The sequence below is a fragment of the Trematomus bernacchii genome, unplaced genomic scaffold (genome assembly GCF_902827165.1).
Source record: "Trematomus bernacchii unplaced genomic scaffold, fTreBer1.1, whole genome shotgun sequence".
In the NCBI taxonomy this organism is placed as follows: Eukaryota; Metazoa; Chordata; class Actinopteri; order Perciformes; family Nototheniidae; genus Trematomus; species Trematomus bernacchii.
The window spans coordinates 608,417-620,686 of record NW_022988043.1 but is presented as its reverse complement, the minus strand read 5'-3'; the positions used below and the strand labels follow the sequence as shown (position 1 = coordinate 620,686).

Genomic DNA, 12,270 nt, shown 5'->3' with positions numbered 1-12,270 from the left:
CAGTTTTTCTGGCTCTCCAAAATCCAGGTTCTTTCCGGGCCAACAACCGGGCTGAATATGCTAAACTAGTGAGAGAATCGCTGGCTAGGGGGCTACAACTACAACAAAATGAACATATTTGACCGTGATTTAATTGTAATACACGTTTGAAAATGATGCCGAAGTAACAACATACTGATACCGATTAGTAAAAACCATGAATGAATGCTTTGACAAGTCTGCAGACAGACGGCAGGTAGGGATGCATATCGTTGACTTTTTTACGATACCGATACCACTGAACGATACCGATACTCAACCGATACATATCGTGATACTTTCATGTTGCATAAGGGAAACATTTTATCATCCCGCAATTACTCCCATGAAGCGCTTTATTATATAGTTAACATGTCAAATGAATATTAAATTCAATTGTGGGACTTGGACCTTTTAGTACTGAACAAACAATGAAAAACACGTTATCTATGAAAAAAAACTGATTCTGCAATATCATTTATAACAACCATCAGGCGGGAATAGTACATCTTGTCAATGGAAAAATAAAATAGCACCAGTATAATCAATATTCAACCTGAGATTCGACTGACCAGAGAACACATAAAGGATCATGAGATCTCGGCATTGCACATAAAACAAATAGCATCCTTAAAATCAACATTTGCCTGATGAAAGAAAACAAATCCCATCACAGTTCAGTTTTGTGCATTCATCTTCAAGAAGATGAGCATATCTGCTCTCTGGATCCAAACGGGCCCTTTCACAGCGTAGGGTATCACCTGCTAAACTGAACACTCTCTCGCTTGGCACGCTGCTTCCCTGAACACAAAGGTACTTGGTTGCCATACGAGACAGCATTGGTTGGAGATTGGATGTGTTGCCACCTTTCCCAGAAATAAACTTCTTGCAGTGGTTACAGACCCCACCATTCAGACTGGCAGTGGTTACAGACCCCACCATTCAGACTGGCAGTCATATGCAGCCACACTTTAGATTTTCAAAAGTGACTTGGTTGAGGAGTTTCACTGCGAAATTGACATCGTAATTCCGACGGTTTGGGCACAAGTTTAAGGATATTATGCCTCACTTTTATATAAAAAAAATAAATAAAAAAAAAATTATAAAAAAAAAAAGTATCGAAAACCGGATCTGATTTCGGTACGATATACCGTAGCCACCAATAACCGGTATTTCGGTAATACCGGGAACCGGTATGCACCCCTAACGGCAGGCGAAGAACCTTTTAAAATGCGTGTTTTCTGAATGGAGATCGGCTAAGCTAACGTTGTATATGCTCCGACCGTCCACACTCACAACAACGGTTTAACTTTTGTCTAGTTTCTGAACAGATATGAGGAGCTGTGAGCTCTGAGCTCTGAGTGCTAACAGCTAACGGCTGATGTTGGTTTTGTGTTTCGCATTGAAGATAACGTCACGGCTCCGCCTACACTGCGTTACTATAGTTACTGCCCCAGTTCCTAAACTGTAATGGAAACGCAGCATAAAGTAAGCCTGGCCTACCAAGGCCTAACTATACCGTAACTAAGCTGTGCGAGGCCCTGCAGTGGAAATGCGCCAAAAGACACAATTACCCCATACACCTTTTGTATACTGCCCAGAGGACGAATTACCATAAACAGTCTCTGGGAATAACATCAATAGACTGATCTGATTAAAAACTAAAAGATATTCAAGTTCTCTGGGGCGTAGTGCGTCATCATTGCTCAAAGTAGTACAGAGTAGTACAATGGCAGGCTAAAGACGCCAAGTGTTTAGATATCTGTGTACTTGTACTCGGGTAACCATTCAAGCAGCCTTGGTAAATTAATTACACAAGCAGTTTAATTTATTTAACTGCTGTAAAAATTCTAAAATGATATCCCTTTTATTTCAGGTAAGCTGTTCTACTATCTGTGTCCCATAGCCATCCTATTAATGTACAGCTTATTGTTACCAGATGCCATAAAGAACCCTAGTCTCCAGGGGAAATGAGACTAACAGGACAGACACAGACTTCTGTGATTTGAGTGAGTTGGACCTTGTCTCTCTGTCATTCTGTCTGTGTCTTATTAAGCTCTTTGGTGAGCTCTTCGGCTCTAGCTCATGTCTCTCTTCTTCATCTTCTTCTGGCTTGATGGATGCAGCTGTACTCCAAAATCTCCACAGACGTACTGTCAGCCCTCATCAGTATCAAAATGAATGAAACATTACATTATTGTACATTAGCAATGCACCTCAGCGGAGCTTGCCAGCTTTCCATGAGAGCGTTCTGAGAACAAAGTGTTTTCTTCAAACAAATTCAATTCCCAGTAGGCTAATCGTTGCGCTACGTTTTTGAAATAGAGCTTATTATACACTCCATTACGTTGTCTTGATCTCACACATCACCATGTCTTTTTCTGACTCCCTTGTTTCATGTATCAAAATATTAGATAGGACAAATGTGGCCATTATCAAAAAGCCAAATGATACCATTATAACGGTCCGACTATCCAGAAAACACTTTTTCCAAGCAAAACACATAAGAACACAAACATATACATGATCGATTTCCTGTGATATAACAACTGACAAATCAGATGATCACAGTTGGCTGAAGAAATAACACAGAAGAAAGTTCCTTGCATAATATTAATACATCATCTGCACACACACATAATCACAGATATTCCTTTAGAACAACACGTTTTTGTTTTATCGACTACGTGAATTAGGAATCCTAAAAATAAAAAACAGTTGACACGTAGGAGTTGTCAGCTGTTTCTAAGTTAGAGTTGCGGGGGGATTTGATGCCCCACTTACGCCGAGTTCGCCCTCTGCTGCATCTCCCTCCCGTGTCCCGTGGTCTCACAAGGTGCACTCTCTCAAGTGATAATACTGCTGCTGGCCAGGCAATAACTGTGGGCTCCAACGCCGAAAGCAGAGCAAAGGCAGCTTTAAATCCGTACGAGGCATGATGATGGGACCCTGCTGCTGCTGCCCTGATACAGTCATTTCCCGTCACTAATGTCAATGAGCAACATCCATGGAAGTGTGACGAACAGAGGGACACAGAGATGCAGACTGAAGCCCCACATGCGTTTAGTTATGCTGACTAATTCAAGGAAAATGGAAGGACTTGCTTCCGTTATCCTTAAGACGCTGTTCTGATTAAGTTGGTCTTTCAGAAACGGAGGAAATCTAGTCCTGTCCTCTTTGCTCTAACTCCATCCTGCTCTGACTTTCTCTCCCTTCTTTCTCTCCCCTCTTTCTCGCTCATAAAGGCACGCATCATGAGCATGAAGCCAATTGGTTTTTGAAGCAGTGGGACAGAAAGGGTAGGGAGTGGCATATCACTATATGAATGTGCTCCTCATAAAACGTTCAAATACACAGACCTGCATCCGTGGGAACAAATCACACAGCCTTGCAACCTTAACTGGCCTTAGAGATTACTTTATATACACATGGCTTAAACCGCGCTTAAATACTAAACACACTATGACACGAACCTCACTCACCTTGCAATCTTTTAGTAAATGAACAAACACCAGAACTTCTAATGTAAACACAGTATGGGTTTATGTACAAACCAACCAAACATCTATTATGCAAATTCAGATCCCTTAACCATTGACTTATGCACAAGTTTCCACAATGGAAAAAGGTGGAGAGCTGCGGAAGCCTAACAGTAGCGGTGAATTGTTTTAAACATGTTGGATTACCACAGCTTGATATGTTATTCAGGTCATACAGATGGAGAGATCGGAGAGAACGGAAAGGCCCATCCATGCATCTTCAGGCTAGGGCTGTGCAATTAATCGCAATTACGATGTTGGCCTGCCACAATTACGAAAACAACATAATCGAAAAAAACGATTATTTTGCTTTGCTAGGTTGCAACATATTTGATCTAATTTATTTTAGTCTAATTTATTTTTATTTATCATATTTATATATGTTTAGTAGCTTGTGGAAGTGCGCTCCAGAATATTTGTTTATTGGTATTTATTATTTTGATATTATTTATTTAAATGTAGATATAAATGTATCATTTATTTTAGTATTGGTTTTTCAGTTAAATTATATGTTCAGGGTAATCAACAGTTAAAAAGATACTGTTCAAATTATTATTTGTATTTGTTTTGAAGTTCAATAAATGGATGTTTTCAAAGTCAATGAATAATCGTATTTAATAATCGTGATATCAATTATTGACCATAATCGTGATTATGATTTTTGCCATAATCGAGCAGCCCTACTTCAGGCTAGCTCAGTCTGATTGCTAACAAACCGTCATCATCGTAATGCCAAGCCAGACACACAGGGACCAAAGCCGACATCTCGGTTTTCCTGCTGTGAATCAGCCTCCCTGAAATAACATCATTACATCAGTGATAATAGCTACACTGTCATCTGCCCGTACAATCCTCCTGCGTTTTTGAGGGGGCAACCAGTTAAGAAAATTCTCGTCCCGCCATTGATTTTTGTCAAACTGAATGTGTAGTAACTTATTCAAATATTATAACTTATACAAAAGAGACAGACAATGAATGTCAATCAAGATGAAAAGTGCAGCACTAGCACTAACTTGCTTTCAGTTATGTGGCTGTTCTTTTGTATAGGTAAAAATGCATAAACAAAACTGTTGAAATAAAAGCATTCATGTCTGTTGTGTTATTAGAGATTAACCTTGCACTGTAACAATTTCTATGCAATGTACCCAACGTATTATTAAGCACACCTAACTATCTGGAAAGTCATTCAAATCTAAAATCCTGGGTATTGTCAAACACAACTGAAATGCTTCTGAGGATCCTGTTAGGGCCACAATGAGCGGCTCAGTCTTGAAAACAGGATGTAGGAGAGAAAAGGCAGGGCAGTGTGGGTATTAGAAGGGCATGACAGGACGTTGTGTAACACGTTGAAAATGCATGGATGCATGCTTTGCCTTATCAATGCACTGAAAGGAACAGTTACACTGCTAAATGTGGGACTGGTATTCTAATCAATGGGTCTAGTTAACCAACACTAAATGCGCAGCATTTGCTATAAGGGTTGAGGGAGCAGCTGTGCAACAAGATAAAAACTAAGTTTCATAAAAACTGCAGTAGTTTACAAACGTTCCACCTAGTAGCGGGAATTGACGTAATTTATTAAGATTAAGGAAATTAGAGGCTTAACGGCAAGGCTCATCAGTCACTAATGGCGCATTTCCACTACACGGTCGGCCTCGGCCACACTCGGTACGGCTCGGTACGGCTTGGCCGCGTTGGGCCTTAACAGGGCCGACTCACTTCATGCTGCGCTTCCATTACAGTTTAGGAACTGGGGTAGTTACTATAGTAACGCAGTGTAGGCGGAGCCGTGACGTCATCTTCAATGAGAAATCCAGAAACACAACACAGCCGTTAGCTGTTAGCACTCAGAGCTCACAGCTCCTTATATATGTTCAGAAACTCGACAAAAGTTAAACAAGTACAAACCACAGACTGCCTGTGTCATGGCGAATACAGTCGCTGCTTTATTTATGTCTGTATAGGCCGTTGTTGTGAGTGTGGACGGTCGGGGCATATACTGCGTTAGCTTAGCCAATCTCCATCTAGAAAAACACGAATTTTAAAAGGTTTTTCGCCTGCCGTCTGTCTGCAGACTTGACAAAGCATTAATTCATGGTTTTTACTAACCGGTATCAGTATGTTGTTACTTCGGCATCATTTTGAAACGTGTATTACAATTAAATCACGGTCAAATATGTCCATCTTGTTGTAGTTGTAGCCCTCTTGCCAGCGCTCCTCTCTCTAGTTTAGCATACTCAGCCCGACTCAGCCCTGTTTGTTGGCCCCGATAGAACCACAATTTTCTAGGGCCAGAAAAGAGGTGAAAAAGTGGCCCCGCGCCGTGCCGCGCCGGTAATTGGCCTAGTGGAAGCACAACCAAAAAAGGGGACGGCACGACACGGCACGCTTAAAGCGAGCTCCGCGCTGCAGTGGAACTGCGCCATAAAACTGTCAAATGACTGATTCAATCCCATTATCAACACCATGCTTTGTTATAAAAGTGTTGTCATTTGAACACTAATAGACCCAATCTCTATCAGGTAATAAAGTGTTACGATATGCGACATGACGCTTGTGCCATTTCAGAAATATTCCATTGTCTCTCCCTCCCCACACAAAGGGCCATTAAGTGGTGTAGGTACTCAATTAACCCTGCAGTTATAGAGCGATGTCCACTGCCAACTGTTTAACTCATTCACACCATCACTGATCTTTAAATCCAACCTTTCTTTCCCCCTTTTCTCCTTCCGCTTACTACCACCTTTTCGAAGAAACCCTTCACGATTCCAAATCCTTGATAATCTCCGTGGAAACTCAAAATCAACGACTAATTTCTCAACATGCTGTTTGTTTAAGCTCATGCACTGTGCCGGAGGTTTGTAATGGCAGCAGGAAGTGCGTTGTTAGGGCCACCTGACATCTTTACTATTGCGTCTTTGTTAAGCCATCATCAGTGTTACATTCTTACCTCATTGCCGCAGCAATTATTTATGAATGACACACTGTTGTGTAGATGAATGTGACTGCCGTTTGCCTCTCTCACTCTCGAACATTTTTACTCAGCGAATGTGCCAAGTTTAGCCTTCACAGTCACTGTGCAACACACACCGTGGGACCAATGGTGTGGAAGTGTTCCACCATCACTCTCCTAACATGCACTTTGCTGACTGCTAACATAACTCAAAGGCATACAGATCAATCTTGAAGACCGATTACAGAAGCATACACAGGTAGTGACACAGCTTAAGTGACCGAGTGAAATTCAGAATCATTCAAGGCAGTCAGCTGGTAATGTACCACCCATTACTGCCAATGGTAGATTTGCCAATGGCATTTGCTATTATAGGCACAATGAAAAAAAGCCCATTACGAAAAAACAAATGTATGCACGCATGGCATGATGTATGTATGCATGCATGGCTTGTATTACGCATAGATTGGATGTTCACAAACATAATGTGACACATCATACAATTTCATGCCGTATAATGTGACCATGAGTTTCAATATATTGCCCCCCGGCTAAAGCTTGAACTATGTCCATGATCGTTATGCGTTTGCCTTCCTCCCTGCTTGTTAGACTAGGCATCATCTACAGGACAGAACTACTGAATGAGACAGTAACCTCACAGAGGGTCTGCATCAGCGTTTCCGCCAGGGGGGCGTCTTGCCGTCATTTGACGCCCTTATTCAGCTCGGGATGCCCTGAACTCGAGCCGAGGGCGTCCAAAAATATTAATAATTCGAGAAAAGATCGAGTTTTTATCGCTTGAAATAACGAAAAGGAAAAAGGACAAGGACATCCCTCTGTTGGAGGGGCAAAGGAGTCTGGTGGGATTCTTTTCGGAGTATTGAAGATCGTTTCCCCGACATCGGCGGTGCCTGCTACAGGACAACACAGAACGTGCACGATTTGGACGCGATGAGCGGTGCTAGTGGAGCACGCGCTTGAGCTGCGAGCACCAGAGCCTCGCAGCGGCGAAACTGAGGCACCGTGGTAAAATGTGGTAACATGAAGAGCCGTTTCAGCCAGCGCTTTAAGAGATCCGAGCCAAATGATCCGGCTCACTAACGCAAGAAGACAGTATCTATAAGGGACGGCTCAAGTCAAAATTCAAGCACCCCCCCCCCCCCCCCCGCTCTCGGGGTGGACGCCCTCTCAGCCCTGGTCTGGCGGAAACACTGGTCTGCATCTCAGCCTTGTCTATCGCTGTGGATAAGTGGCACATCCTGAAGGAGAGAAAGACCCTTGCTTTAACTGGGTCATCATTACAAAGGGATGGAATCACCTTACAACTTGTCTGTTCTTGAAAAGCATTCACTGCCAAAGTAGAGTATGAATGAAGGCTATATGACGAGCCCTTAGGAGGGCTTGTGTCTGGCCTTGCTTGCATCACTTGTGTTATTATGATGAGTACAAACCGTACAAACACTCAGCTGTGTGGGAACATTTCGGGTTCCCTGTGGACTACAACAATGATGGAGCGCAAGTGGTGGATTGGACGAGGACGGTGTGTCGGCGTTGTTCGACAGCGGTGCGGTATGCTAATGGGAAACACACGCCAAACATGCTAAATCATATCAGAAGGCATCACCCAGATTTGCCAATCACCGGAGCCAGGCAAAAGACAACAGCAGTTCAACAGCTTATCCCCGCTGTTTTTAAGAAGCCAATAGACATGAAAGCCGAGAGACCAAAATAAATAATTGGCATATATTGGCATATATATTTCAACGGCTATGCGCCCTTGAAACACTTTCTTATCAATTATTATGTAATATTTTCAAGACATTCTTTTTTGTTTTACAGCTTGATGACACCTTTTTGTTTGACATCAGCCATTATAGATAATATGGCCATCTGAGTGTGTGTGGTACTGTTTGTGGTTTGTTTTTAACTGTGTAATACAGTTAATTATTCAAAATGTTAGAGTTCCTTATTTGTATACTGAAACTTGCCAAACCGAGGTACGTACCGAACCGTGAACCGTTACACCCCTACCTTGTCCTTTTTCCTTTTTGTCATTTCAAGCGATAAAAACTCTCGATCTTCTCTCGAATTATATTTGTTTGTCAAATGGCGGCAAGACGCCCCCCTGGCGGAAGCGCTGATTCTCATACAATAGTAAACGCTTTAATTACAAAAATCCGTCCTTAAAAAAGCAGAATTTTTCTATTCTTCTAGAGATCTACATAATTTTAGGCCACATTTTGTTACACACCAACATACATTTTACAACAACTTTAGAGAAAATTGCACATTAATAATAACCGGAAACTTTAAATAAATGCGGTCGAGTTTTCCGGAGTATTTACCACCACTAGAAACAATTAAACTAGACCACAACCACAATATAGAGGAAAAGCTTATGTTCACATGTGCCTTGCACAACTCTGTTGAGTAAAGTGTCTTAGAGTAGTAGTAAGTGAGTAGACTCAATATGACTCTGACCAGCCTGTACACTTATGTGTGTCAGTATACGGTGTTACTGAATGTGGAAAATGAACATTTGATTACAAGAATCTCAAAGTTAAAGCAATAACAAAACAAAATATATGCCATTGATGCACACGTTACAACTGTTCCACTGCTTTACTGGAAACTCTGCAAGTTGATAAACTGGATCCAAGTGCAAACACAGGAAGAAGTCTGTATTTCCTTGACAAAAACTACTACTTCCACAGTCAAACTTTGAAGAACTTGAATTCAACTGCAGTTAATTCCATTTAGGGTTGTTCATTACCAGTACCGGAAAGACTGGTGAAAAGCTAGCCTTCCCTTTCCTCTGTATTCTGAAAGGGAGATATAGGGAGGCTCCTAAAATAAGAGCTGAATCCACACTCAGGCCCAGTCACTTCCATATATTACAGTATGAGGGCCAGAAATGACAACGCTCAGCAGTTCTCTAATGAGACTGTAACAAATGGGAGGGCTGTATTTAGGTTATTACACCACACACACACATTTCCCATGTAGCATAAAAGAGCACAACATTTAGATGCAAATAATTATGCTACTATTGCAGTAATATACCAACTAATGGATTAATGGAGTTTATGGAGCGGTAAGATACTTAACCTGAATCTATATTACAAAGTTAAAAGGGTCATTTCTAATCAATTATTTAAATTAGGCATTTGATACAGTTTTACATCAATACAGACTGAAGCTCGTCACCTCCAACTCTTCATCAAACCATTTTTTGCGGTTTCCTTTACTTTTCTTTTATGGTAAAACTGATGTGTAGATTGTTTTAATTGTTGGAAACAGATCAGCTGATTGTGTTATGGTAAAGGGCCACAGAATGATCTATCTACCAGATGGATGTGCTTGTATTGTTGAACAACTACTAGTAGGATCCACGGGAAATCTGTCATCCAATTCAACTTGCTGGTATGCATTTGTATGCTACAACTTTTAGTTGATGCAAGATGGAATTTGGCTTTGTTTTAAGTGCCTTGTAACTTTAGTTTACTTTTATGAACGTAATAATTGGGACTAGTCAATCAATGACTAGAGGATCAGGCAAATAATCTTTGTTTGATGGTGTTTATGCATTATTCATTGTCGATTCCTTAGATAAAGTATTTAAGTTTAATATTTACATACCAGTACTTACTTTGACTGTGTTGTGAATATGTTGGTTGTTAAAAAAAACTGTTTTCCTAAAGAACAAGATGCACTTTATATGTGATCAGTTGAAGACCAATAATGTTTAGATAGTCAATCAATACAAATGTTTTAAATCGTGCATGCTTGATCTCAATTGATAACTTTTTGACTGATTGTAGGCAATACTGAGCTGTTAGCTCTAATTTGAATGGGTGTCTACCAATTTGATGCTTCAACTAATCTGACTTTAGTTGAACTGTTTAAACCACAACGTAAAGTGTCACCAAAGTCCAACTTCTGCAACCCATTTAACTAGAAAAGTATTCTTAAGAGAACAACAAGTTTGCAAATGAGGAAACATACACAGAAGGTAACCAGTAACCATAGTAGAGTTAGAAAACCATGGTGGGTTACTGTGAGAAATGATTGCGCTATGTAAATATATAACATAACTGTGAATAGCCCAGGTCACTATTGAACCTGCAGGAGTAAAACTAAGTAAAATGCAGACCTCGAGAGTATGACAGCATGAAGGAAGTGAACCAAACAAAAGTACAGGATGTTTGAATGTTTGATTTCTAGGTGTGAATGAACAAAACTAAAAATTGTATGCAGGAGTAACTTACTGGTTCGTGGGGGGTGCAGAGAGGGGGAACACGACTTCTTCTTCCTCGTATTCAGGTCCATCCTGCAGGTCGTTTTCATCCATAGTGCCACCGAGCACCACACTGCCTGGAGGGGGAGGAGGAGGTGGTGGCAGTGGGGGGAAGTCACTGGTCCCATCCGGGCCTGTTGATGTGGGTGAAACCAGACTAGCTGGACCCTCCGATGTAGGAGAGCTGCAAAGGCTGCCCCCGGTCACTGAGCTTGTTCCTTGGAAAACTGCCTGTCCACCTCCTGCTCCGCCACTCCCTTCTGCGGAAAGCACTGGTGCGGTCATATCCCCACTAGACATGGGATAGGTCATACTCGTGTCGGGAAGTGGGTCCGGATATGTGTTAGAATGTTGCTGGAGGGTAGGTGCTGGTCCTTGTCCCAAATCAGAGACTCGCACTCTGCTCGGCTTGGGATAGTAGGGGAAAGTGGCCGTATCCGGGCCTCCTCCGCCCGCCACCCCTGTCCCTGTCGTGACCGTCTCCTCACTGCTGACCTCCGTAGCCATCATATTAGGACAATATGTAGAGGGGAAAAAGTCCAAAAGGGAACCTGCCCTTCCCCTCTGTTCTCACAACACTCCTTCAGTGTTTTGGCTCTGGGGAAACACCACCAAAAGTTTCTCAAAAACGCGTTTAGCTAGCCAGCTAACGTTAGCCGACAAGCTAACTTAGCTAGCTCACTTGTCCGCACTAGCGGGCGTTAGCTTCGCCTGGCATTCGCTCCCTGCGAGATAGCCGAGCTAAGGCTAGCTGTGAGGCTAGCAGCTTCGAGACACTTGATGAGTTCCTGCTTGCTATGTCTTCATTGTTTCCCGAGTAAAAAGTTCCCCCAGAAACGCTATCTTGAAATAAACATTCACAATCATACAAATAGAGTATAAATTCACCAATATATCCAGTTTTTTTTGCTCGGACTTCCCCCTCGGCACCGGGCAGACCACTTGTCGGGGAGTGTTGTTTTATTGTTACTGTTGTGTGTAACCTCCGTCTTTTTCCAGTGTTGTTGTTTTCTTTCCTTCTCAGTTTCCAGCCGTCTCGAGTAGAGTCCACAAACAACAGAGTCGCACCGCCTAAATCCCCGGAACAGTATGTTGTTTTCTGCGAACTATCATGTCGTTAACCAAAGTGAATAATTCTTGCGTATATAAGCTAAGTTCGCCTTTATTTCTGGGTTTCAGAGCTGGTGGCTTGCCCGCTGCTGCGCTGCTCTTTTTTCTCCCCTCCCTCTCCCACTCCTCTCCAGTGAGCGAGCAGACTCAGCCAAGTGAACACAGAGCGGCACCGGCTCAATCCATGACATCCTCAATCAGGGCTCTGATAAATGGGACTTGTATCCTAATTAGATAACACGTCATATTGTTCCTATTGCTTAAAATATACATTCATAATGGTTTTTCTTTTCAGCAGCTATGGTAAAAAGCAGAGATCCCAGATGTTTGTCAAAACTTGGAGTACTTGCTTT

General features: G+C 42.0%; 1 protein-coding gene across 1 annotated transcript in view; it reads right to left on the bottom strand.

The window, feature by feature from the left end:
- Positions 1-12,033, bottom strand: part of LOC117472626 (ras GTPase-activating protein 1-like) — a 32,049-nt gene extending 20,016 nt beyond the window's left edge. The window contains exon 1 of the mRNA XM_034117924.1: positions 10,779-12,033. Within this exon, the coding sequence (XP_033973815.1) occupies positions 10,779-11,317 (539 nt within the window). The 5' untranslated portion in view covers positions 11,318-12,033. The remainder of the gene's footprint in view (positions 1-10,778) is intronic.
- Positions 12,034-12,270: the final 237 nt, after the last annotated feature.